The 27983-nt window shown below is 42.2% G+C and overlaps 1 protein-coding gene and 1 long non-coding RNA gene across 5 annotated transcripts in view; one reads left to right on the forward strand and one right to left on the reverse strand.

Annotated features, from left to right (window-relative positions):
- LOC109306151 overlaps positions 1-4653 on the reverse strand; it is a 20895-nt gene extending 16242 nt beyond the window's left edge. The window contains exon 1 of the long non-coding RNA XR_002099872.1: positions 4643-4653. This is a non-coding gene — a long non-coding RNA (uncharacterized LOC109306151). The remainder of the gene's footprint in view (positions 1-4642) is intronic.
- The window catches only part of SLC9A7 (solute carrier family 9 member A7), a 115420-nt gene that overhangs the window by 68966 nt on the left and 18471 nt on the right, over positions 1-27983 (forward strand). For 3 of the 4 annotated variants that reach the window (XR_002099871.1, XM_019529429.1, XM_019529426.1), the window contains exons 6-14: positions 70-175; positions 903-1044; positions 3394-3499; positions 5759-5847; positions 5958-6071; positions 8281-8392; positions 9640-9793; positions 17816-17875; positions 25218-25281. Coding sequence is in view for 3 of the 4 variants with exons in the window: in XM_019529429.1 (XP_019384974.1) it covers positions 70-175; positions 903-1044; positions 3394-3499; positions 5759-5847; positions 5958-6071; positions 8281-8392; positions 9640-9793; positions 17816-17875; positions 25218-25281 (947 nt within the window). In the remaining variant the exon portion in view is untranslated. The remainder of the gene's footprint in view (positions 1-69; positions 176-902; positions 1045-3393; positions 3500-5758; positions 5848-5957; positions 6072-8280; positions 8393-9639; positions 9794-17815; positions 17876-25217; positions 25282-27983) is intronic. The other variant, XM_019529427.1, reaches the window with a different exon arrangement.

Raw genomic sequence — 27983 nt, forward strand, 5'->3', positions numbered from 1 at the left:
TAATATTTTCTAGTGCCACTTACGGCGATAAGCAAGACTGAAAGTTCTTTTTTCTTATCCCTTTCATAGTTACTGTGCTGGCAATATTTAATGAGTTGCATGCTGATGTCGATCTCTACGCCCTTCTGTTTGGGGAGAGTGTTCTGAACGATGCTGTTGCCATCGTATTGTCTTCGTAAGTAACTGCTTAAACTTCCGCTGTGTGAAATCCTTGTATCTTTGTTTTAGTGTTAAGGTTTACTATGGCCATGGTCAGGTGTTACATTTCTACCTGAAGAATCACTGTTCTCCCAGTAGAAATGATGAGCATACACGTGTTCCTTCAATTTCTTCTGGGGGAAGAAATATGCCCATTCCAGAAGATCTTCTTCCCACTTCACCCTCTCAAAGCAGCACTTGAAACTACTTTGCCCACAGCCTCCTTCCGGGGCTTGGCCACCAGCTTTGAAATGGCTCTGGGGGAAGAAGCTCCCCCTTAAATGCACTTTAAGCCCTGCTACTCCAGTCTCCCTAGACCCGGGAGGAGTCGGACAACCTCTGCTCCCCGCACCTTCCCTAGACTGATGTTTGATCTGTGGAAAAGGGGCAACTGCAGGCTTGAATGGCTGCACTGCTGCTTCTCCCAGAACAATTTATAGCGATGGAAATTTCTCAAAAATGCCCACTGCTAGAAACAATTTTCTGTTGATGGTCTATGACAAATGTAGGTGGGGTCTGAAAAAAATATTCTAATGCATTCTGTTTTGTGAACTGCTTTGAGGAGCATAGCTATCAGACAGAAGAGAATTGGTGTGTAGAAAACGAGTAGCAAAATAAAGAATCCCCTTGCTAATGAGGAAGAGTAAAAGATTTTGATGTCGTCCATAACACCACCATTATTATATGTCTTTCTTTCTCCCTAGATCTATAGTAGCCTACCAGCCAACAGGTGAAAACACCCATGCTTTTGATGCAGCAGCATTTTTCAAATCGGTTGGGGTTTTCCTTGGAATTTTCAGCGGTTCTTTCATGATGGGAGCAGTGACAGGGGTGGTGACAGCTCTGATATCCTTTCTGGTGTTTTAGCTCTTCCAAAGTGTCAGAGCATGAACACTAAACCTTAATTTCTGGTCCAGCATCCTGGCCCTCACGCACTTCAACCCTTCTTAGCCGACATGATGCCGAACATGATTTACCTTACTCTACGCCCTCTATAAAGTCATGGTCAGCAGTTATATGTCACCTTTTAGTTATTTGTACAGTAAACAAAAAGTACCAGTGTAAGTCACTTTTATTTATATCTGTATGATTATTTCCAGGCTCTGGCTTTATTGGTATATCAGTTAAAACGGACCTCTTTTAGCAAATGTTATTATACTGATAACATTTAAAAGCACAAGCCAGGCCTGAATTACATCTTGATTGTTTTCAATGGGTAGCATTGCCATGTAAACCAGCTCTTAAAAAGATGCTATTTTTATCATGAAAGGAAATTTGCTTTTGAGACCATATGGTACAGGTGAGTAATTCTTCTTTCGTCATGCGTTATGCACCTAGGCATAAAAAGTAACTCTTTGATCTCCTGCTGAGGGACCTACATTTAATCTTTCTGCAGGAAATCTCATATCAGATATTTTTCAAATGAAACTTTTATTTCTATTAGTATTGCTATAATACTATACCCCATTTTGGCTGACCTTTCCCATTACTTTCAAGTTTGATCCTACTGCTTGATCTGAAATGGACCTCACACAGGTGCACAGGGTCTTTCTGTGTAGATCCAGTTTCAGGACCAGGCATTAGGTCTTAAATGTGATGTGAATAAGAGGTTATGATGCTTCATCAAATGAACTACTCAAAACCTTCACCTCTAAATATGCTTACTCAACCACAGCTGGATTTGCTTTGATCTGGTATACTTCAGAAAACCAACTTAAAAAGAATCAGAAGGCAATATTTTATTAAAAAATCAGGTCCATAACTTTTCATCTTGTAGAGTATTTTTTCTGAAATGTATCTTATTACACATTCACATAAGACCAGGTGTCTGAGATCCCCATAATGATCCTGATAATGAACACGCACAAAGAAGAAAGGATAAAAGGACTTGTGGTACCTTTTTAATATTCTGAATTTTTAGATCTATGAAGCTTAACCAGCTAACAAGACTTTAACACAGTTGTTTACAAACTAGCCTGTGGGGCCATCAGTGGTTACATAGAACTACTTGCTTCTGTTCAACTTCAGAATATCATTAATAGACAGGTAAATTACATGAATACTTGCATAGAAGCAATTGCAATAGCTGTTGTTACTGATGAATGGGAAGAAATCTGGTTAATCTGACAATGGACAGGAAGATTATTTAGAAGACCTTTTTTAAGGAAATGTGAGGACCTGGTATTTAACAATCTTTATATATAATTTGTTTTAGCTTGAATCCACACTTCTTTGTCATGATGGGTTCATTAAATACTGGAAGTTCAGTCATGCATTGTTCATTTGCAACACAAATCTTACTGAATTCACTGAGCATTTCTGGCTGGAAAAGAACCGTTTAGGATGAGGAAGATGACAATGAAGAGATGGTAGCAAAAATTCACTGAAGCAAGAGCCAGAATTGATGCGTCTCACCTTTCAGCTGACTGTCTTTATCATGAGGCTGAAGTCATACTCTTTCTAGCTCAGTGAATTTGGGATATTTCTTTGCATCAAAGATGTAAAATTTACCACATTTTAAAGGTGAATTATTCAGTCTTAAAATTATACATTTGCACAGTGTATAGGTTAGTAGAAAAGTGGCACATTAGAGCATGCCTGTCTGATTTTAGGTATGTCTTGGAAAAAGACTGCAACTCTTCAGTCATGTAATTGTCAGCTGGACTCATTTTGTATTTGTCATTTAAGGAGTGCATTTTTTTTCTCCCCAGTTTAACAAGGTAATATCCAGGGTGTGCAATGAAGCACTCAAAATCCAGACAGCTTCTTATACAGTGTTAGAAAACCCAGTGACCATAAGACGTTAGCCTTTAGACCTCCAGCCCAAGCTGTAAAATAGGAGTAATAGGGCTGACCTCAAATGGTTTTCTCAGTAGATCTCAAAATGTAACATAAGATCTAGTTGTTGCTACTGGCACTAGTATAGTCGTTTCTATTTGTGTGTGCCTGGTTAAATATGTAATTGTGCTGCATTTCTTAATAACATATACCAGAACATGTGCAAGCTGGCATGTGTATCTGCACAGTTACAGGAAAAACTTAGAAGTATCCTCATGCTTGGTTTTGTGATTCCAGCCTTCTCCTGGTTTTCAGATTGACACATTGTGCACAAGGGGTTTTTGGCAAATAGTGAATGTAACTGTACTAGTTTTCAGCCAAAGGAACCAGTTTTTGACCCCTTAACCAAGTGCTTAAGTGACCAAGTTTACCAAACTACACTGCTTTCCTTTGCTGGAGACTGCTCTCTTTTTCTTGATGTCCTGGAGCACATTCTTGTTAGCTGAAGCTTGTGGTTTTACAGGTGAGTTCACAATTCAAGTGCAGAAAGATCAAGCATTTGTCCATCTCCACTTTTCACTTCCCTGTTAAGCCTGCTTTTAATGACACTTTTAATGCTACCTCTGGAAAATGTGGGTTCCTTTATTGTCTGTATGTTAGATCTTGATTCAAAAACAGGGTTAACGTTAATCTTGTACCCACACTAACAACACCCACACTGGCTTCCCAAAGAGTCGGTCTTTCTTTTTTATTAGTTAATGCTTCTGATCCCTACCTGTAATCCTTTTTTTTCCTTTGTACCTGCTTAGTTACCTCTGTACCATCTAGTCTGTGACTCTTGCAACTTTAGATAGTTTTGTAATAACCTCTGATATCTCCAATGAAAAATATAATTGATCTGATATTTTGTATGTTGTCAATTTTGGACTTAAGTCAAAGGCAAATTTCTTTTGATAAGAAATCCCATTTGACTCTCTCAACAGTTACTATAACCCCTAGATTTAGGTGTTTTCTGCTTCATAAGAACCATGTAGTTCTGTCCTGTAGCATATTTTGTTGAAGAATAACAGGGGGAGATTATCTCTAACTTGCTGTATAGAATGAGCAGGTTATGATTTTTATTTAAAAACAAGCAAACAACAAACCTTTTATGTCCTTCATTTTATCCATTTGGATATTAACATGACTGACTGCAAGCAGTTCAGTCAAAAGAAGCTGTTCATAGAGGGGAAAAAACAACAGGAAATGAAACAATGGCACAGGAAACACAGCTGGTATAAACTGCTTCAAAGGAGTTCATGATCTGGGATTCTGGTTTTCTCTAAAACAAAAAAATCTCCAATTTTTGGATTAAAAAAAGTAACTCCAAATCCACATTTTTCTGTGATTTTTAAAATGAAACACTACTGATAAGGGGTTTCATTTTAATCACGGAAAAACGTGGATTTGGGGTTACTTTTTTCAGTCTAAAAACTGGGGATTTTTTAATCGGAGAAAACCAGAATCCCTACTTATGATAGACAGGGAAATAACTACCTACCTGGCTCCATCTAGGCTTGCCTGATCCTTTTTTCCCCAGAGCTGACAGCTTAGGATCAAAGAAGAATGTGAAACCTTAAAAAGGTTGACAGCAATTGCTAGAAAAGAGCCTTTGAAGTAAAGATACAGGGACTGCAGCAAATGTGGTGGTTGTCCCAATCACAATGCTGGGAATAAACTGGATCTTCTAGAGTGGTTAAGGTTAGCTAAGGAAATATGCACATGGGACTCTCTCATGTTAATTCATTTTCCTAGATACTGGGTTCTCTTTGGCAATTAATAGCTACTTCATTGGATACTGGTTTTGAGTTGCTTTAATCAGCTGTTGTCACAGTTTGCCAAAGTAGAAGAACTTAGAAGTACCAGCACAGTTGGATATGGTTGTTAAACAGGGAACTGCAAGCTAGAGAGCTAGCCTAAGAGTACCTGGTTTATAGGTTTTCCCTTGGAATAAGGGCAGAGTGCCAGGCCTGTTATTTAAGCAGCATTAAAGGGCCTGAAAGGATTCTGTGGTGTGTGCTAGCTGTGAGCCATGACTTCTGACATTAAGGCTAGGGAGAGAAATTGCACATGGACTGGTATAAGTGATCGGAAACCAGTTCAGGTCTGTAACACAGTTGAAGGTCAATGTGCATAAACTGGTTTTAAAATGTTTGAAAGCAGTTTAAGATAAACCTGGATGGCTATAGTAGTATCAGACTTAACTGATGTAGGTTAAGTCAGTTTATTGAACTTCTGTCCCAAATCTTCTCCGTATTCAAGTTAACTCGCAGTCCCCCAGCATCCCAGGATGCTTTGCACCTCCCCTGCAAACCCTTCCCTTTCGGGGTGGGTGGGCTATTTTGGCCCAAGTGGTCTGCTCCAGCTGAGCATGGAGGCATGCGTTAGCACCCCCTGGCTTCTGGCCTGTGCCATGGCAGGCATGTGGCTGCATTTGCAGAATCAGAAGTGAATGTCTGTTCACTTGCTTATTGGTGCAATCCGCACATCTTAGAGTAACCTGTAAAAAGTATATTGATTCAGCCTAGGGCTTTTTGATTGTCTGTACTTAGCCTAAGTAAAATGTTTGGCCAACAATACAACCAAAAATATCTCCACAAGGGGTAAAATCTTAAGAATTAAAGAACAGTGAATTAAACCATGAGCATAGTGAAGGCTGGAAAGGGAAATGGAAATAGAAATCATATTTTTACTTGAATTGAGATAGTAAGCCCTCTCCCCATCCTGCCTTCTCTGTCAACAGGTGTGGTAGCCGTTCTCTTCTGTGGAATTACCCAGGCTCATTATACCTACAACAACCTGTCAGTTGAGTCCAGGAGCCGAACTAAGCAGGTGAGAATGCATCCATTGTCTACAAAGTATGATAGTGTTGATTTTTTTTCGAGTAACTTTCATACATTGAAGATTTGCACAGTAACTGAAAATATTTCTTTTTTCCCCAGCTCTTTGAGGTACTGCACTTCCTGGCTGAGAACTTCATATTTTCCTACATGGGTTTAGCCCTGTTTACATTCCAGAAACATATATTCAGTCCAATTTTCATCATTGGAGCTTTTGTATCCTTTCTTGCTTCCCATTTGGTGACAAAGCTGTTTTCATGTTATCAGGTACAGAAAAAAAATGTCTTTTGCACTTTCATGACCCCTCATGCTGCCTAGAGAGGGCATGGTATTTGCCTTGGGTATTTATTCCTGCAATATGGTACAAGTGCAGGGATAGTAACAACCTTCAGCTCCCTTTGCAGAGCTAATGACCTTGCGGCATCCGAGCCCCAGGGCTGTGATGTATGTGAATAGTTTCCAAGAGCTTTGAAGTATTTGCTACATCTTTCCATATATGTGGTGCTGAATACAAATGTGATCTCTGCAGTTATAATAATGGAGCTTAAAGCATTGGATCTTGGGTTGTTTCTGGTTGGAAATGGGGCTTCAAAATGTGTACATACTCAAACCAACATAAGCAAATCATATTAGTGTCTCACAGCTGTTATTACTTGACTTGCGTTAATTTTAGGAGGCAAGGTCCTGAAAAAATCTCATTTTTTGAATACCAAGAAACTTTGTCAGCATTGGTGCTTTGGTAAAATAGGATGAAACTGACCATGTGATTTTTTTCATGATGCCCTTCTGCTTCCCACACTTTTTGATGTGCTGAGAGAAACTGCTTATTTACAAAGGGTCTCCGACATTTTGTAATTATCCCTGCCTTTCTCGCCCAGTTATACAGAAGTGTTAAATAAAGTTCAAGTGGGCAAGTTTTGGATTTTTGGGTTCACTCTGCTCTCTTTGGTTACCGAAGGCAGAATGTTCTGCTTCTGAGCAGATTCTCTCCTGAACCAAGCATGGATTTTGCATTGTGCCACTGCATCTTCTGAAGGGAATTGAATAACTAAGCTTCAGGACAGGACTAATGGAAGTGTCCCCTTCCAAATGTGCTCTTGGCTTTTGATTGATTGGTGAGATTCTTCTTTTTTCTCCAGAAAAAAGACTTCTTCTATAATGTGTCATAATGTCATATTTTCTTGTCTTTATTTTTCCTCTTTGTTTAAAATCCATTTGAGCTGCACCCTCCTCTCTTTTTTTTTTTTTTTTTTTGGCAAGATGCAGTATTTACAGTTTTAAGAGGAAAAGCAGCAGCCATAGTTGCAGAGGAGGCTGGTGGGTGGGAAGGAGCACCCTGTACCATTAACTGCATCCTAATCGTCTGCCTCACAAACATAAACTGAACATAAGGGCTATGTTTGTGGGCTTCACAGTCCCTGAAAGGATACATTTGTAAATGTGATAAGAAATGAGAATACCTCCCCTTCCTAATGTTGCCATTTCAATATTTCTGTTCTCAAACCTGTGGCCAGGCTTCTCTTGTTGCTATTTCTTATGAGTAGAACTCCAGCTCATTTTGAAACTTGTGTTTACCAAAGCAAATTATTAGAGCTGTGTGGGTTTTTGGGGGGATTTTTTTGTTTTAGGGGTTTTTTTCCCCTAAGTGTTCCTCATGTTCCTGTAAGAGTTTCATTGAAATATCTCTTAAGCTGGTGAAAGGAAAATAATGCTGTGTATTTGTTCATTGGCGTACTCAAATGCTTCACAGCACAGTGAATAGGGTGAGGGGGGGAAAAGTTTATTCTGTTTGGCCATGAAGTGGCTTAAATTTTCTTTCAACAATCTCAAATTCCTTTTTGAAAGTATGCCGTTGATGTGTAGTGCTACTGAATTTTTAGCCCGTTAGGATCATCACTAGCTTTTTAATCATTCACTCACCATTAGGAAACTTTTGGTCTTCCTAATAGAGCCAGAATGAGGTCACCCCTTGCTATTTTCCTTTAACTTGCCCCATAATTAAACCTGCCCTTTTTGGAATCTGAGGTCCCTGCTATTTTTATCAGTTTCAGTAGAGACACAAAGTCCAAGCTGAGGAGGGTTGGGGGGAGGTTTCAAAGATGCATTGTTTTAAATTTTCTTATTTTTATGTTTGCAAATATCAATATTTCTTTGTCAATTTCAATCTCTATCAAATAGTATTGGTTTATATGATCCGTGTGAAACTCATACTGCAATAAGATACTAAGTAATAAATCTACAAAAAAGATTTTTTGATTCACTGTCAGGTCCTATATGTGTACATGTCTAAGTAATTTCTAATTTCTAAGTAGAAGAGTAGCTTAACTTTTGATTTAGACATGCAATGCCTAATATTGTGCTAAATCAGGTGTCCATTGGTGTTGATGTTAAGACAATTGGTCCCTTAACCTCAGTTTATAATCAGATTGCAATCTTCTTGGGTAGAGCTGCACATATCTACCCTCTCTCCTTCTTATTGAATCTGGGCAGAAGGCACAAAATCAGCTGGAACTTTCAGCATATGATGATGTTTGCAGGTAAAGTTTTTGTGACCCCATATTTCTGTTTTGCGTAAACATATTTTCCTCTTCTGTAAAATCCTTCCTTTGCCTTTTATAAAAGCCCTTCTCTTCAAAAGTATATATGATAATAGTGCCGTGGAAATTTACTTAGCTGTAATTATACAGTTTTATCTCTCATTCTTCAGCTTCACGGTTATTTACAAAGCATCTGATAGAAATTTTTAGATTTCTGGGAGCCAGGTAATACCTGCAAAATTAACATGAATACTGTTCAAATGTTTTATTTGTGAAATTTCAAAAATGAAACGAAAAATTGAATAAAAAAGTTTGCTTTTTTCATTCCTAAAGGAATGAATATTCTCATAATGGCAGGGCAAATGCTCTCATAAATATGGCTGCCCTGAAAAATAGTTTAGATGTAAAGAAAAAGTCTGAAGTAAACCAGATATTTTACTAATAGGGCAGTTTTCTCTACTTTCTCACTTTTCACACAAGTACATTTCCTTCTTTAGCAAAGAAAACATGCCATATTTTTTTTTAAACTACAAATGGGTCTGTTACTGCTGCCTGGCTAGGCCTTACAGTTGGACTTCTGCAACCTAGTGGGATATATGTTTGCTTGTAAGCATGTGATTACCCAGAATACTCTTCCATTTCATAACTATTTCATAGTAACGTTGCTGTCTGAACTGTGGGAATAAGCTGAAATTTATTTCATGCTCTTCTGAATTCGGGGACGTTCTTGATTTCCAACTTTCTCTTTCTTGATTCAGTTGACAACCAGTATCTTTCACATTTCCCTCCCCTCCCCTGGAAGTTTTGGTCCATGCTGTTCTTTCAATAAGTAAAAATCAGAGCTGAGTCCTTTTTTTTTAAAAGGCAGGGGAGTATAAAAGAGTAGGGCTGTCTCCAGGGCTTAGGTACGCGGTTCTTAATTGTGGTATAAGTTTAAATAAATAATTAATTAGTGATAGCTGTAACTAAGCCTGCTGACTATAATATCTAAGGAACCATGGTCACTTGAGCACAGGTGGATCCCAGCACACACTGACTGTTTCTGCTGTCTGCCAGATGTCACTGGTGGGTAGATTTGATATAGGGCTATCCAATACAAACTTTGACCATCTGAAATGGTCAAATCAGTCTGTTTTTCTTTGCATTTGTGTAATTAAAATCCACAAAGGAAAGTGAAAGAAAGTGGTGTGAAGGCTGTTGCTTGTATTCACAAAGTTCACTTCATTCATTCCTTTCTTTCTGTGCAGGTCTTAGGGGAGCCATGGCATTTGCTTTGGCCATACGAGATACTGCTACTTACTCCCATCAAATGATGTTCTCAACAACTCTTCTTATCGTCTTTTTCACTGTCTGGGTTGTCGGTGGAGGCACAACACCTATGCTCTCTTGGCTTAACATTAGGTTAGTACAGTCTTAAAACTGGGGAATTTTAATGCCTTCAAATAGATTCCAATGCTAGTTGGGCATGGGGTGAAACAGTGGTGCCTAATCTCTGCTGACCCATGGACAACACTACTGGACAAATTAAGAGCTGTGGGGAAACTTCATGCTTTGCTGTTCTTAAAGGGTATATATGAAAAACAAAATTTGATGTGATGAACAATGTTGGTGGGTCTCTCCTGTTTTAAGCAACAGGTTGAGGACCACTGTCCTAAAACAACCTGCCTGGTGCTTATTAGCTGTTTGTCCACTGTAGGGTGTTTATATACAATAAAGCTGGGAAGGCAGTTGAATGAGGACGAGTATGGGGGAGATGACTCTGGTACAACCTAAAGGCTGATATTCTGTGAATGGTTAATATAGTCAGAGCACTAATTAACCTAATATAAGTTATATTCATTGACATAAATGAGTTGCTTGTATCCTGCATAAAGAAAATGGGGTCTCAGTACCCAACTTCTGTATCTGATGAACTAACATCTCCACAATTATCACCTGGAAATGTTCTTGATCTGTTATCTGAGGAAGAGTTTTGCAACATTGCCAGTCTCTGTGAAATGTCTCCAGTTTCCGAAAGCCGCTCTTCAGTCATGTCCACCCCTCTGCTCCATACAATAACATACGTAGGACATGATCTTGTGGGTCTTGATTTCTCATGTCAGTCTGCAGTTTACATAATCTCTATATCCTCCACAGTGAAGCCATTAAAGACTCAATAAAGCAGTCTTTCCCAGTACATTCAGCAGTCACCTGCCCAAAGAATACAGCTTGGAGCTGAGATGCATTCTTTATCTCTGTCAACAGAGGGTCTGTTAAGTCAGCTGTTTTGCAGAACTGACTTTTCCATCTGCCAGATTCTGAGCCTTGGTGTTGGTCCAGGAGAGATGGAAAGTGAGTGTGGAGCTTTTGTCTCAAAGCAGTCAACTGTAGATTTCAGGTGGCTGGCTGATTTCCTGAGGAGAGTCGGCATAGTCAAGGTCATAGTGCTGATGGCACTTCCTGAGCTACGTGTCGCTCACTCTAAGAGGAGCGCAGTATGTAAGGGTGATTTGGATTCCTGGTGTAATATCTAATATCCGTAGGGCAGGCACAGTGTTTATGGTTGATAAACATTAGTGAAACTGGATTGCTGTAGGCAGCATTTATGAAACATCAGTACCTGAATTCCAGCAAGAAAACACTTGGTGGCAGGGAGGGAGTTTGAGAAGACTCCCAGAAACTGACAATAATGCAATTGCTGCAGTCTGAATGTTGACCTCTAGTTTTGCAAAGCAATGTACTGATTCCTGCTTCCTATTGGCTGGGACTTTGTCAGGCTCCCACATGTTTTTAAATAACCCATGGCGGGGTGCAATGGTGGCCAGTTCAGTAGTGCACTTTAACAGCTCTGCTGATATAAAGTTGCATGTGGCTGCTCAATTGAACCTCAGCCTTTGTATGAGAGAGCACAGTCAGGCCCCCTATTGCAGTCTAAAACCTTGGGGTCCAGGAAGATGCCTGCTGGAAGGTTCCAAGTATAGACTGCATACTACGCATCTATCTCCTGCAGTGCTGCTTTTTTTAATGGGGCATAAAGTACCATCTGCTTTATGCATCTCAGTATAGCTGTTGCTAGAGGCTGACCTATGCATCTGTTGTCGGACTCTGTAAGCCAGACAAAGATTGTTATGAACCACTATTGCTTCAGCCTGATTAGACCACCTTGCTTGGAAGGTGGCTGAAGGGTAAATGCCAAACAGCTGGCCAGACTTTGACCAGTATTTGCATTAGAATTTGACGCGGGACAACTGCAAATAATGCCAATACTGTCGGTCTATCAATATGTTCTGTGACTGAGGGTGGAGCGCACCTCTCTGGTTGGAGTGAGGAACTTTTATTGATAGTTTGGCCTGGGAAATTAAATGCAGTTTGAATATTTCTGTAGGGATCTCAGCAGAACATTGGTCCTCTGGTGAGACTGCTCTGTTGATGATTTTGTAGGACATCATAGTTTGATACTTTCCAGCTGTTCATCAGTGGATGACACCATGACATTTTCATAGGGTATTTATGTAAGGAGCACTCCCAAAAATCAGTCATTCGGGTAACGAGGCAGAACACCTGGTAACACTGAACAGGACTGTGATACCTCCTTTAGAATAGCTTTGAGAAAACAACTGTAGTATCAAAACAGGAAAGTTTTTTGATATGTGCTTGAGCTATGTTTTTGGAGTTGGGAAAAACATGCCTGCCAATAAGTCATGGTTCATTTTTATTTCTGTTTGGCTTCTCACTTCTAAATTAATCTTGTTGTTTAAAAATGGCTCTGTACAAGAAGTATTAGCAGAGCATATATGTGTGTTCACAGTGTGGTTTTTAGGTAGTACAGGAGTCTGGTTACCATTGCACAGTATTCATTGGGACTGGAGGCTGTCTTCTCAGAAGCCACATGAAATTAAAACTCTACTTATACCAGGAGGTGGCAGCCATGGGCAACTGATGAAGAACTAGAAACTAACTCCAATAAATACTTATGTCATGATACAGTCCCAGCCACTAAAAAGCATCCCAGCTGTGACTAAAACTGGTTTGATCTTCCTAGTGGAGGTTAGAAGCAGGAAACATGTTAGTCTCTCATCCTTTGAGGCCTGGGGAGTGAGGCACTGGAAGATGCGGAACAAAAACAAAGCCAAAGGAAAAGTCTTAACTACCAACAAGAAGCCCCAGCCTAAAATCTAGGGTTCAGCTAAGGAGTCCAGGGTTCTGGTACTATTTACCAATACAGATGGCACCTGAGGATGAGATTGCTGGGAAATGCAGTGCAAGAGACTGAAAGGCAAAGAGTGTTTGTTTTTGTGCAAGGTGTTCTAAGATCCCAGCAGTCTTTGCTGCCAAGTGCAGGGGGGCTGGGCCCAATGATCTGTAAAGTCTCTTCCAGCCCCTAACATCTATGAAACAGGAATGGCAGCTTTTCTTCTACTAGATTATGTGAGAGAGAGAGAGCAGCAACTAGGTGCAGTCCATGAGCTTCATTTAATGTCGACAGTTGTAGACTGTTATGCTTGTATGCATGTAGACTGTAAAGTTCAGAGTGGATTTCCCCTAATCCCATTACATTCAATTACTTATTCTTAGCATTTCACATCTTCATTAATGAGCCTCTTGGCATCACCCAGGCTAGGAAGAGAGAGTTTGTGTGTGAATGGAATGGTGCTGGAGACAGCACTCAGGAAGGGCCCATATCAGCTTTGCAGTGAAGGCTTGTTTGGAGAAGCCAAAAACTTGTTTAATGTCACTGGTCTAATGCTGATGATTCATAAATGATGGCAGGTGGGATTAATGTTTGGCATTTTCTGGTTTCCACTTCTGACAGTGGGGCCTCTCTACTTATGTGAAGATTTTAAAACCTTTTCTTTTATTTCATGCATGAAATTAAGGTTAAGGGTCAGGTAGGAAGCAATTAAAACAGGAAGACTGAAGTTCTGCATTACTAATTCTTTAAATCACTGCAGTTCACTGCTACCATGCTAAAACAGCAGGTATGTTTGGAACATGATACATTACAAATGTCCAGTGGGTAGACTTAATAGTCATACTATGTGTACTTCAGTTACCTTGACTCTCAGCTGTGTTTTAATTATCAAGCCATTAAGATGCCAGTTTGTACAAGAGATGACAGGAATCCAATTAACATGAATAACAGTCTTCCGTGCTTGAATTGCATCTCTTTTAGATTCAGGTATTGGAGATTAAACAAGCCAAGTTTTAGCAAGAGCTATTTTTTTTCTTATAAAGTCAGATGTTTGACTTTCTTGGATCTCATACAAGTATTTGGAAAATTTTATATTTAAGTGCATGGATGATAAACCGTTCTTGTTGTAGGAGTATGTTTTCTTTTGCTTGGAAAATACAGCATTTAAAAAAAGATGTAAAAGCCCAATCTGCTCCCGTGCAGTGATTAAAGCCAAGAAACATTTTCCTAGCAACTTCAGAGAGCCAGAGGAATCTGACAAACAATAAATGAAAAACATTGGCAGCGTTCCTCTTTAAAATGTGGCTGACTTCAAAATTTCACTGTACTTCTCAGAGAAGAATGGAGCTCTTGTATTTATAGTGCAAAATAATGGTTTGCCACTTTTCATTAGGAATATATGACCAGTATGGACTATTTCCTTATTTCAGTAAAGGAATGAATGAAAACAACTGCAAACTACCATCTTCTGTTATGTTCAGGACTTGTTTTAAACTAAGGCGGCAGGAATGCATGGTAGAAGCAGCTGAAAATAATTCATTTCAAAGCATACCTATTGCAACTTGTTTCTGAAACTCAGAAACTGTGTATCCTAATGACACTTTACTTGCCAAACTCTGCTTTGATTTTCTGATATAATACCTCCATGTGTTTTTTGGGTTTTTTTAAATGCTACATAGTAGTATTTATCCTATAATGTCACTAGGTTTTTAATTCAAGTCTTTTTGGTCAAGTGACAGAGAGTATCTGCTGACTGCTTTAAGCATATAGAACTGTTTTAAAAGAATAAACTGATAAGCATGTGTGACAAAAAGGTAAATGAGAACTTGAAGTAAATAAGCTTTGAGGCCACCCACGGACCAATGGGAATAAATCAAAATGTTGAATAGCAACTTACTCAGCAAGTGCTCTCCACGGTATTCATGGAATGAGGCAAGATCCCATGAAGAAACACTATGTAATCACATAACTGAAGTCTCAATGCAAGGGCCAGAACTAAGGTCCACTCTACATGAAATGACCAGGTTAATTACACTATTAATTTGGACTGGCTACACAGGCAAATTAAGAATTGCACCATAAAAAGCTCCAACTAGCTGTATTGTTCTAAAATGTGTGCTGGCTTTATAGCTGGTTGCTATCCAGCTTTAATTTGCATGTGTAGCAGAGTCTGCTTCAGTGGTTGGGAGCCCTATCAGCTGATTGGGCTCCCAGCCACAGGGATGCACAGCTGGGGCTGGCAGTCCCCCCAGAGGAGGGGACTCGCAGCCCTGGCCATGCCAGGCAGCTGTGGATTCTGAAGCATGCCTGCAGCTGGAAGATGGCAGCTGCTGCTGTCTTTCAACTGCAGGGATGTGTGGTGTGTCCCCAGGGCTGAGAGATCACAGCCACACTGCGCAGCTGTTGACACCCAGTATCCACAGCTGCAGGACTCTGGATCCCAGCAGCCACAGGGCATGGCTGCAGTTTCCTAGTCCTGGGAGTATGTTCAGCACTCCGTGGCCAAAGGGGCTCCCAGCAGTGAGAGTGCCAGCAGAACCTGAACCCGGGCTCACCTGGCACTGGCAATAAGGCATGAAGAGATCTGAGATGCAATCCCACAATTATGCCTCCTGTCGTGTACATGTGGCATGGCAGAATGGTGCCGTGGCCAAGAAGTTTGGCACCCAGGGCAAAGCCTGCAGCAGCGGCCCTCCGTTGCACCCGCACATGGATCCAGGGGGCATACGTCCCTCCCATGCTTGCCCAGGAGTGCATGCAGTGGCAGGAGCTGCCTCCCTCCCCCATCTCTGCAGCCCCTAACCCCCAAACAAGCCGCTTGCAACTCCATCCCATGCCCCACCCTGGCTGGGCAGAGCCTGTTGGCACCCCTTTGCTTTGGCACCCAGGGTTGCACTGCTCATTGCCCCACCTCAGTGCTACAGCACTGTAGCAGGAAGCGCAATTGTGTGGATCACGCATTAGATCCCATTGTGCCTTTACTTGCCCATTTGAGCATTGCTATCCTCTGAATTATTGACTTTGCAACTGTAACATTCTTTCTAACATTGTGTCAAGCATGGAGCAGGGAAGAAGTAACTTCTGAGGTCTTAAAAGTGCAAACTGAGAAAAAACATTTCTGTCATGTGGCATTGTACTGACAATGTACTGACAATCACATGGGTCACTGGCTTCAGATCCACTGCAGAGACCTTTGTCATGAAAGCTGATGAGGTAACCAACAACAGTAATAGATTGTTAACTTTTTATGAAGACCCGTCACTAAATCATGGGTGAGAGATGCATACCTTTAGTCAGTGGCCTTTCCAGCTGTTTGCTGACAGCAGAAGGATGATAAAGCTCAGGAATCCTGGCTTCCAGTCCAAGTCAGGAGTGTGGGGGACATACTTCAGTGGTCACAGATGCTTTTTACCTTATATTTCTTCAGCCTGTCCTGTAACAACTTAACAGTTCATGCTGAAGTTTTTCAAAAAATAAGTAAAGCCTGACATGGAGAGAGAGCTCTAGGAAAAACATCAGCGTGCTAGTTTGACAAAGATAAAATCAATAAAAATGGAATATTAGACTGGACAGCATTGGGCTACTGGAAAAAGGCAATCTTTGTTCTTACCTTTTTCAAATGTGTGTTCAACTTAGCTTATTTGACAGATGTTTTGTGTGTGGGTATGATGAAATCACATTGTTCCTTTTAAACATAAATGGCATTTTTATACAATAGGAAAAGTGGGTAAGAGTGGTTTTTAAAAAATATCATGATTCAAGGTGGCTTTTCTCTAAGAGGGAATGATTAATAATGGATAACCAAGCTGAAGCACCTGTTTCTGCGTTGCCCATTGTGTTTGGCTGCTTGAGTTGAATAGGATAAAACAGCCTCTTTGGCCCCCTCTATACATTATATGCATTGCACAATTAACTTGTTAATTGAGCAGTTACCGTAAGACCAGCTAGATGGACAAAGTAGTTATAGCTGGTTGGAGCTTTTTATCACATGATAAAGTTAGACACTGAAAATGCGCTCTGACTTTTTAGCTGGTTGCTATCAAGCTTTAATTTGCATATGTAGCAGGATCTCCCCTGTGGCTGGGGGCTCCATCAGCTGACAGCTGCAGGGGTGCACCATGCCCAGCATGAAAACCCTGAGCCCGAGATTGTGGCTGCCATGATCTCTAAGACTCGGGTGCCTGAAACCCCCAGCCCACAGGGGGCACTTGATCCTGGCTGTGCCTCACCCGCACCCAGAACCAAGAGCTCTGCAACTGCTGGGGCTACCAGTCCCGGCTGTACCACACTTGCAGCCAGGGCTGAGAGCCCCACAACTGATGGAGCTCCCTGGCCCGGCTCTGCTGTTGGTTGCTTGAGGCACAGCTGGAACCAGCAGCCCTATCAGTTGTGGGGCTGAGAGTCCCATCAGCTGCAGGATCTTTCAACCCCAGTTGCACATGACCCCTGCAGCTGGGAACCCCCTCAGCGAGTGGGACTCCCAGCTGTGAGACCCTGCTTCTTGCCAGGATGGGGTCCCCCTGCACTGGCAATAAGGTGAGATTGGCTCTAATGTATGATCCCACAGTTGTGCCTCCTCCCATGCATGTGTAGAGGGGACCTTTCTCATGCACAATTTCCTGCCCCAGCTTTCTTTAGATCAGGGGTCAGCGGCCTGTGGGCTGGTTTCCAATCACAGAGCTGGGAGTTCAGTGCAGCGGTGGGTGGGGGGACCCTCCATGCCTTTCGGCCAAGGGGCTTTTCCCATACCACAACTGGGTGGCTGGGCAGTGGGGCAGTAGGGCTGGTTCCTAGCGCTGACCCACCTTTGACTCATTCTGGCGAGCCACCAGGAAATATTGCTGACTGCTACTTTAAATGCTCAAAGCGTGAGAGAGTGAGGCAGTGCAAACTGGTTGAAATAACTGTTGCATCTGGTTTTCTCTCATGCAAAGATTCTGTTGGAAAGCTGCTTGGATCCCAAATGACAGTTTATGAATATGAACATCATCACATGGTTGAAAGGAAACAATCTATGGATGGGAATGTTCATATCATACAGTGTTGCAACTGCTGCTTCCTGTAGTGTTGTTTTATTCTTTCTTTTTTTGTCACTTGGTCATTTTTTTGCACTCGTTTTTGTACGTCTGTTTTTTGGGGGATATTGTTTTTGCTTTGTCTCGTTATTTTTATTTGGACTTGGTAGCTTGATAAAGCTGCTGGGTCTTATAAGCATTTTATGTTATTTACATTCCATTTTCATGCCATACTAGAGTTGGTGACCATATTCCATCGGTGGAAGAGAGGAACCAAAGCCGCTGGCTGTATTTCAGGTGATACTATGGCTTCCTCAGTACAAAATTAATCTGGTGCTTGGCTCTCTTCATCTTTCTAACCCAAAATGTGTGTTATTTTCCTACACTGTGGCATGCTGCTTTTTTTTTTAACTGCTGAGGACTTACACGATTTGTCTTGTTTCTTGTTTTTTGCCTCATTCATGTGAGCTGAAAGGTTTTGGTATCCACTATCCAGTCTTCCACTTTGTTTTTTCCCCACTTTTTAATTCCCATCTATGTCTGGAAAACACAGCCATTTAACCTTCAGCCCACACTTCGGAGGGAAAGTCAGACAGTTCAAATGGAGCCAGTACATCCAGCCTCAAATGACTCAAGAATTAGATTTTGATTTTATAATTCTTAATCACACAGGTATTTTTAGTGACTTCTGTGGTTTCATGAGACTTTCTGGAAGTAAGATTGACTCAAAGTTAAGGTCGCAGAATTGTCATATATTTTAGTCTACGTAGAAAGGAGCTAAAGAGAGTTTGTCCACTGAGTTCAGCGTGAGTTAGATTACAGTTTCCAAAATCAGTATATGGCCAGACAGGCTTGGCAAGTGGTTACGAATAGAGTATGTAATAATATTTTTTGGCACATTATTAATGTACCCTGTTATACTGCTGGAGTTCCAGGCATCTCTTTGGTTTCTAGAGCCACAAGTAGGTCAGCACCAAAACAAGCTTCACAGAAAATCAGAGTAGTTAAAATAGTAGTAGTGTTCATGCCCAGCTACTGCATATGTTAAGATGTCACCTGTGGTGTTAAGGTGCCTCCCATGGTTGTAAGGTGATTTGGGGGCCCTTCATTTCAGCCTTTTGGGAGGGCTGAGATCAGAAATATCCCCAAAATCAAGCTCTACTCTTACGTGGTGCTGGGGAAATGGAGCTTAGTCTGGGTTTTTGGTTTGGTTTGGTTTTGATTGTAGAGTGTTTTGCCATCTTTTTATTTTGTGTTAATTTTCCCTTTGTTTTTCTGGGTTTGTATGTATGAAAGAAGTCACTATGATACTAGTATCATTGTTGCACTGGACAGGGGAGACCTACCTCACAACAGTGATGGGGTGATGTCAGGCTTAGTGTTAGCGTTCCAGGTTGCACATCAGAGTGGGCACAGGTGGTACTGTATTTCTAGATCCTTTCAAAAGAAAATAGATAAAAATTGTTGCTAAAAGGGAAAGTCTGGTAGTTACTGAGAGGTGAAGAGACCCTTTTTGTTTTGGCACATGAAGTTATGAACTCAGTGGTAGTCTGTTTGCCATTGAAAACTGTCTTTAAAGCAAGGAAAGAAAAAAAAGCTACTCACATTCTGAACATAATGATTTATTTCCATAAGGGTTTACACTCGCACCTAAAAGAGCTTGTTTTCTCCTTCAGTTCTCTTCCTGCATAAATTCCACTGAACCCCCCCAAAGCTGCCATGAATAAGTTGACTGACCAGTATGTTCTAAAACTATCTGAAATCATCAGATATTTAAATAACAATATCAAATTGATGCTGAAAGGAAAAATGCTTCTTTATGTTGTGTGGTTTCAGGTGTCACAAATGGCTTTTCTCATACGATACACCTCAGCCAAGTCTTACAACTATCTCTTGGCAAATCAAATGCTTTTTATCTGTGCAGTCACAGAAGCCACATAATACTGCCACCTGGAATTTTCAAAATGGTTAGCACAGAAGATGGAGATGGCTGCTGGCAGACCTGCATTGCCATGTTCTTGGCTGCACTGCGACTGCCATGCCCTTCAGTTCACATAATCTTGTCTCTGCTGCTTCAACAATAGATGCTCTGTGTTATAGACCAAGGCTTGCTTGTTCACCTGGCTTGCCAGTACACTATTTAAATGAAATGGCAAGATGACTGGGATTGCTGTTGCCACTTTGCACCTGGTATAGAAGAGATAATCTAAGTAAATTGATCCAGTATTAAACCTTTTTACTTCATCAGGATTCAGATAAAGAGGAGCTCCAGATTTTCATGCGTCAGTCATCCTGATTGCTTGTAGAATACCCAATTAAAGGGGAACCACTGTGCTTAGAGAGATCTTTTTCAAGAACCAAACTGAGCTTTGTGTCAACTCCAGTGTGAACTTAAACTTTGATTGCATTAAGCTGTGCATGCAGGAGTATAGGAGTTGTCCTGAATTATAGTTAAGGATTATTAATCAAATTTGCTTACTTAATTAAAATGTTGCCTTCCTTGTGGGATCACTGGGGGGAAAAGAATAGTACTGTAATATTTACACTTTGAAAAAAGGACCTTGCTTACAGGAGAAAGATAAAACTCTCCAACCAAAAGAAACACAAAAAAACTCAGGTAAAGAAACGAAAATCTTAAGTCCTGTATAGAGGCTATTAGTCGCACAAGTCTCCTAAACCAAATAGAAGCAGGAGGCAAGATAAAAGGCAGCATGGTTCAAAAGGGTTTATATGAAGTAGTTGCTTGCTGTAGCAGGAGACTAGCTTTGCTGACATGGATGGTTTCTTCCAGCCCGGTGTCCCCAAGTGGGATCTCATTCAAGACTGGTTATAGGTTATTAGGGTCTGAAAGGTATCCTTTAGAAAGCGGAAATCCAGGGCAAGTGAAACCAAGAGAAAGGAGTTATGAAAAGATTACAGGCTATGAAATGGAATTTTGAAGCATCAGGGAATTTGAAGAGCAAATAAAAGATTTCCAGTGTTGAAAGTCTTTATGAGATGTGAAAAGAGGTTGTGTTGAAGTTCAGCTCTAGGGAAGGTAAAACACAAGATGCTCAGGGACTGAACACCCTGGGGCTAGGAACAGAAGTTACACATAAACCAGTTTAAGTGATCAGAAACTGGTTTAAACCTGTAATACAGGAGGTGTTCAGTACACATAAACCCATTTAAAAATGGCTGAAACTGGTTTGAGATGAACCTGGTTGAATGTAGTATCAGACTTAACTGATTTGGGTCAAATTGGTGTATGCAATGTCTTTCCCAGACCCCTTCCTGGTTTAAGATAAACCAGACTCCCCCAGCATGCTGTCTGGGCTCTCTGCTCCACAGCAGGGCTAGCCCCTCTCCTCTGCTCCCTGGCTGGAGCTCTGGCAGAGACTGCAGACACAGCAGGGTCTGCCTCGCTTCCTCCTGCCCCACTGCCGCTCACTGCTCAAGCAGGGATCCCCCTGCTCCTTTCCTCTTATCTGCCATAGCATGGACCTCAGCCCCACAGACCCTAGGCATTTGGTTATGCTAGCTAATGCTGAGAGGTGTCTGTGTACATCTCTCTCCAATTTCTCTGGGACAGGCAGACAGAACAGTGACCGCTTAGAGCTTTTTGGAACTAATTAACAGGTCAGCTGGTAAGCTGTTTAAGAAGAGTTTGAACTAATGGAGAGAGGCTGTTGTTTTCCTGATGGGGTGATAAACACTGTTATTGGCCCCCTGCTGGCCTGCTTGCCTGTCAGTTTGCTGCAGACAGTATAAAGAAGCATGGAGGGAGATTTGAAAAGCTCTGTATCATCAACAGAAGCATGCACTGTACTCCCTTGCCTCAGAGTGCTACCAGGGGGCTGGAGTCTGGTAACACTTCCGCCCCTTGAGCAGGCAGCGGGCAAAAGCCTGGGGCCATGCAGGCAGAACTCCCTAATCAAAGTGTCCTGCCAGGGCTTGGCCACACCCCATCAGCTCAGCGTTGTAGAAGGGAAGGGAGGGCCGCGCTAGCCCCAGTTCGCTTGGCTTTGAGCATGAGCCACTGCAGGCATGTACTTGAATTTCCTCAGGCCAAAAAGAATGTCTGTCTGGTTATAGACTGGTTCAGCCTAACCAGGTTACACTAGCCTGCAAAGCTTGAATCAATTCAGGCTCAGGCTTTTTGAATGTCTGTTCCTAGCCAAGTTCAGTGCACATTAAACCAGTTTCAAAATGGCCAAAACTGGTTTAAGATAAACCTGGTTGAATGTAAAATTAGACTTAACTGATTTGGGTCAAAGTTTATGTAACTTCTGTCCTAGACCCATTCCTGGTTTAAGTTGAAAAAAAAGAGTCCCCTAGAATCCCAGCATGCTTTTCAACCTTGGGCTGGGCTGGGCTGTCTCTAGCCAGAGGAGGGGTGGGGCATAGCCAGACGCTGGCTGGCATGGCCTCCTGAGGCAAAGGAAGCTTATTTCCCCTGCTCTCTTCCCTCCACTCCCCGACTGGGGGACTGCATCTGGGGTCTGCTTGGCCAGGGGGTAGCAGCCCTTGCCAGCCGTTCCCCACCCCTTCCTAGTCCAGTGGCAGGGGAGGGAGCGTGGCCAGAGTCAGCTGGTATGGCCCCGCCATCTGCCTGCCGTGCCAGCAGCTGGGGCTGTGGGGCTGAGCCGGCCTGGCCTGTGGGTGCTGCTGAGTGGATGCAGAGGAGCCAGCTTAGGTTGGGCTGCAGGGCTGGACCCTTCCCAGTTGGCTATGGCTCAGGCTGGGGCCAGGGGGGCTGCATAGCCAGATTGCTCCTGGCTCCCCACACCCAGGCCAGATGGGGCTGTCATGGAGCTGCAGCCAGCTGGCAAGGGCCCTTCCCAGCATCTGTGGCTCTGTGACAGCCTGGCCCAGTAGCACAGCCGGCTGGGTAGCAGGCTGCCAGGTGCCGGCAGGCCCCAAGCCCAGCCTGCGGTATCTGCGCCCCTGCCCCCTGTCCTGTGCAGCACTCTGTGGCTGCAGCCATATCACAAGCTGTGGCCTGGCCAGGGCTGGGCAGGCTGTTCTGCCTCCTCGCCTCCAGCTGCCACTGCTGCTGCCACCCTTGCCCCTGCTGCACCATGTCGCTCTGGGTGGGCAGGCAGGAAGCTCCATTCCTGCGGCTTCTGTCCAGCACACAAGGCTCCAGCTCTAGCTCCTGGGTGCCTTCCACCTTCACTGCCCGCAGGGGCTGCTCATTGCACTGCGTGGATGGAGCAGATGAAAGGCAGCCGGAGCTGGAGCCAGAGCTCCATGCACTGGGTAGAAGCCAAGTGGCACTTTGCAGGGTGGCAGGAGCTGCAGCTGGAGGTGAGGGGAGCAGAACAGCCCTGCCGGGCCAAGCCAGCTTCCTCTTGCCTCCAGCAGCACCAGCTCTTGGCTGCCTTCCAACCACTATGCCCACCCGGCACAATGAGCAGCCCCTGAGCAAAGAACTAAATATTTTCTTTGCTTCTGTCTTCATCATAGAGGATACTGGGTAGGTATCTATCCTTTTTGGGGGCAGTGTTAAATGTAATGGTGGAGTTGATTGAACAAATTGATAGAGCAGTAAGTTACCAGTTAATATGCAGCCAAGTATTTAAGCTGAGCTGCTAAGAGAAGTAAATGTTTTCATTAATGTTAGCTACTATGCTGGAGAACAACAAATATTATACCTATTGAAAAGACACTAAAAATGGCCCTGGGGGTTGAAACCAGTAACTATGAACTTAGGAAACCCAGTAAATTGGCCATAGAGTTTAAAGGTCGAACTGATATAATGCTGAGCAGAGCATGTATTTAGGCAATAATTAAGATGGCTCCTAACAGAGAAACGTCCTACTAGGACTGCTCAAAAAACAGATCTCCTCCCTGAACTCAAGAAAACCTTGATTAAAAACTTGGGTGGAGGAGAGAGAGAGACAACTTCATCAAAATTTTGATCAGAAATTTCAGTGTGGGAAGTCTTAGATAAAGGCTAAAGCATTTCACTTTGGAAAGGCTACCACGTGAAAGTTGCAACTCAAGTGACTGATTCCCCTGTTCTCCTCTATAGTCTGGGCTCTCTAGTCAAACTGTATTGGTGTGACGCACCAAGGTCTTCCCCCACCAGATCATATCCTAGGATAGAGTTGGAAAAGGGGATCACAGCGTGGTGGCAAACTTTTGTAGATGGCCCACAATCATATAAGTTAAGACAAAGCTACAGAAACTCTATATACTAAAGCCAAGTGAATGTGCAGCACAGTGGGAAATGAAATTTTCTTGACAGATACAAGAGTGTACTGTGGAATGAATAATTTGAACTACTCGTTCACAGTGCTGGGTCTCAGATGAAATGTTGGCTCTCAGCAAATAAAAACTGTTATTGTGGACACTTCTACATGCATGCTTTAATGCTCACTAGCCTATTTTACTGTGCACCAGAATGTCACAGGAAAAACTCTTCTAATATAGTGATGCACAGTAAAATTAGGCTACCGCACATTAAGCATCACTAAAAATGTGTGCACTTTTTATACTGCGCTTTAGGGCAGCATGATACGTATTTAGTTGGTACCTCATATTACAGGTCCTAATTTTTAATGTGCAGTAGCAGAAGCTCATTAATGAATGTGTAGGCACACCCTGTGACTAGCAGATGTCACCAGAGCTCTCTGATGTGTAACAGTAGTCAGAAAGGCAAAAAGTGTAAGTATATAAAAGTAATGGACTGGGTAACGCACAAGAATTTTATGGATTGTTATTTTTCACTAGGTTAGTAAAAAAGTAATTTAATTCAGTATCTGGTCTTTAGTAGTGGTCCAAATCAGTTCCTTCAAAGGGAGGTGCAAGAAATGCTACAGTAGGCAATTGGGGATTAACTTGCCTCCAGGAAAAATTCGCTCCTAACCTCTTGCCATCAATGATGAATGACTACTTCAGTAAAGCATGAGATTTGGCTAAGTGTATAGCATTAAGAGTAAGGCTCCTTACTGTGATCTTCAGCTATCTGGTTTCTTGCCCTTTCCTCTGAAACAGCTAGTACTGACCACAACCACAGATGGTAGATGGGATTAGACAAACCACTGGGGATTCCCACGTTGTTTAAGGTGACAAACCTTTGTAAAAGATGGAGAAAATTGAGATTATGAATTGCCTTTTAAGAAACATTTTTGATCCACTCTCAAGAAACATATTTAAAATGTAAATTATTGTATGTTTAAGCCATTTTCGGCTCTGTAGCATCACAGTACTTGTGAATATATAATTTGCCCTGTCAGAACCAGGTTGGTCTGATCGTTAGCCTCTTGTTTTCTGCTACTGGTATGTTCCCTGCAGAATGGGGAAGCCCTGCTTTTACCAATCAGCACAAAATGGCGTTGTCATAGGTTTAAAGGATCGGCAGCAATGATAGCCAGTCAAGGAGTGGGTATTAATTTGCTGTTAAGTTGGCTGTGAAAATCTCTTGCCTGGAGAAGGGTGCTGCTTGACTTAAAAAGGAGCTTGTTGGTAACATGGCTATATACCTGCAATGGACTTATGAAAGTGTTCCTAAAATGATTTACGTTGAACACTTTGAATGCATTTCAACCAACTGCTCATGCCTCTTTAAAACATGCTTTCTCTGCCATCTGTGATACTTGTGGCCCTCCAAAAATGCAGTCTGGTTTGTTTTGTTTTCCTGATGTTTCTATAGGGTTGGTGTTGACCCAGATCAGGATCCCCCACCCAGCAATGACAGCTTTCAAGTCCTACAAGGGGTAAGTAACTGAGTATGTGTGTGTTAATTTGGCTATAGCCTATGAAACTAGACAATCATGCAAAAGTTATATGAGGCTAGTGATTTTTTTTCTTGCTCACAAACACTGCAGATTGAAGAATATACTATTTCAGAGTGTGCTTTTCAGAGTTGTTATATTAACTTAGGGTGTATGTGTGTTTTTCAAGACAGCAGAAAAGTCCATGAAATGACAAGTTGGGTGCATGCTATACAGTATATCCTTTTTTTCCTAGTAGGAACTCCTGCATTCTTCATTTATAATTGACCACTTGTGATTGAAAGGGTTTAAGAGCAGTAGATAGAGATGAGTTCTCTTGGTTTCTGTTCAGTGACTGGTACCAAAATTTGCCCTTTTAACTGACTTGGAAAAAAAATACCAAAAAGATTTAGTTTGCTAAACTGATGTCAGCTACTTTATACTCTGCAGCAGCCCAGCTCAGCCTTGCCCATGCACTCCACTATCATTGCAAGGCTAAGCAAGTGTCGAAATTCACCTTTGCCATCAGTGTGGTATCTTTTGCTGTGATGCTGAGGAAGCAATAGTCAAACAATGCTACAATCACTGGCAATCCCTTGAGACAAGGATGACTGTCTTCCAGTAAATAGGCAAGTTATTGGTAAGTCCAAAGATGACTGAGGAGGTCAATACAAGATCCACAAGTTTGACTGCAGTGCTACAAAAGTCAGAAACCTTTTTCAAGTGAACTTGGAATGATCATATTTATAGAAATTATTTACAAAGTGCAGTGCAAAACCTTTAGGGCATGATTTTGTTATCAAAGTCACTGAGCTACAGCTCCATTTGCAATCAGTCAGAGTTCAGGGACTCAGCACTTCTGAAAATTAGGCACTTAAAAGCAGCTCCATCCCTTAGCTGATGGAAGGACAGAGCGGAGACACTGTGTGCTTCTTAAAGTCTGCTGCCAGTGGTTACCATTGTGCTGTGTCCTATCAGATCTGTTTAAGCCCTTCCAACTGACCTACCACCCTCACCCCTGAAGTTCCCCTTATGTCAGTGCTTCTGCAGGGTGATTTTATTGGGATGCTTGTTGCCTTGAGCTGTTTTTCTAGAGGGTGCTATGGTTGCTTCACAGTTGGTCTTGCTGGTACAAACTGTCCACAGTGCAAGGGTGAATCTCCCTATCTTTGTTTTAATTGGAATGAGATTAAATTACTTTTTACATTTACCTGTTTGTCCCAGTCCAATTTGCCATTGGATATCTATTGAAGGAGTGATAATCCCCACTACAATTTGCAGGTTCATTTGTCTATAAAAGTGTGTCGCTTCCAAATAATGGATCTCCAAGGTCCCTTGCAGTGAGGATTCACAATGGGAGTAAAATGAACTTGGGAATGGACTTCTCCATCTACTTGAATAAGAGTTTTCTCTGCGCAAGGCCTCCTGCATCATTTGAGGCCCTCTCCAGCTCTTAAGTCAGAGCCTGAGTTGCATGTACCCTATGTACTGAGTTAAATTAAGATGGTTCTGTAAAACAACTCTGAAATGGATTAGAAGCAGGGGGTGTTAAACTCACCCGTGCCCACTGGCATCAGTGAAGTGAGTGGTGGCACAGGAGGCTAACACAACCATTGCTCGTCCCCCTGCCACCAACATATGTTCCCAACAGGGCTCTGTAACTGGGAATTCAGCAGGAGGTCCCAGTCCCAAATTTCTGGCCCCGCTGGGAGCCCTGCAGACCAGATCTGTGCACCAATCCATATGTTTGATACCCCTGCATTAAAGAAACAGACCAATTTCAGGAAATAACATGAACAACAGGAAACACTAATGGACTTTGACCTGTAGCCTGTACAGGGTCCCAAAGTTTCTGTTCCAGGGACTACAGGTACAGAAAGCTGGTATTCTCTGTGTGTGCGCAGCCCCTCTCAAACCTGTCACAAGGGAGCAAAAGTTCTTCAGTTGTCTCCCCTGCCTTGCTGTTTCCTGTTGCCGATAAATGACAGTATAAAAATGATTTATATGGGAGCATCTTTTTTTATTGCAGAAACTGAGCTATATATCTCTGGTTGAGTTCCTTGTAATATTAGGTCCAAACTATCCCTGGTATAATTCCACTGGTTACATTATATGTGACTTTGTTAACAGAATGGGATTAGGGTAACAGCAAGAGTAGATTTCAACACCTGTGCCTGGAAGCTACTGGAAAGCTCTAAGAAGAGGCCCAGTCCATTTCCCAGAGGAGCTAATGGAAGCAGAAAAGGACCTGGGCTTAGGTTTCAATGCCAGTGCAGGTTAGACTAACCAGTATATAAAGAACTGCTTGCAACAGAAATAAAGACTAAGTGTATTACTTTAGTTGCATGGACAGCATTCAAGTTGAAATAAAAAGCCCGTCATTTGTTTTACATTCTTTTCGTATGGATGTACACTGCTTATCTATATAGTTTCCCGCTTAGCTGTGTGAACTGCATGGCTAAGGAAAGCCCTTTGCTGTAATTCCTGTGGGACTTCTCCTGTTTCACAGGTCCATGGTTAACAGCAGGGCACAATAATAGCAGAATTGCATATCATTTGGGAGGGGGAAATGAGCTGTTTACTAAGCTATTCGGCTTTTGATGGGGGTGCCTCTGCCTTTTCTAAATTGGAAATCACAAAGATAGCAGAATGGTTTCACCATTATTCCTCCACTAGTTTCATATAAGGCATCTTCCCACTTCATC

The sequence above is a fragment of the Crocodylus porosus genome, unplaced genomic scaffold (assembly GCF_001723895.1).
Source record: "Crocodylus porosus isolate Cpor-Errol unplaced genomic scaffold, CroPor_comp1, whole genome shotgun sequence".
NCBI classification, from domain to species: Eukaryota; Metazoa; Chordata; order Crocodylia; family Crocodylidae; genus Crocodylus; species Crocodylus porosus.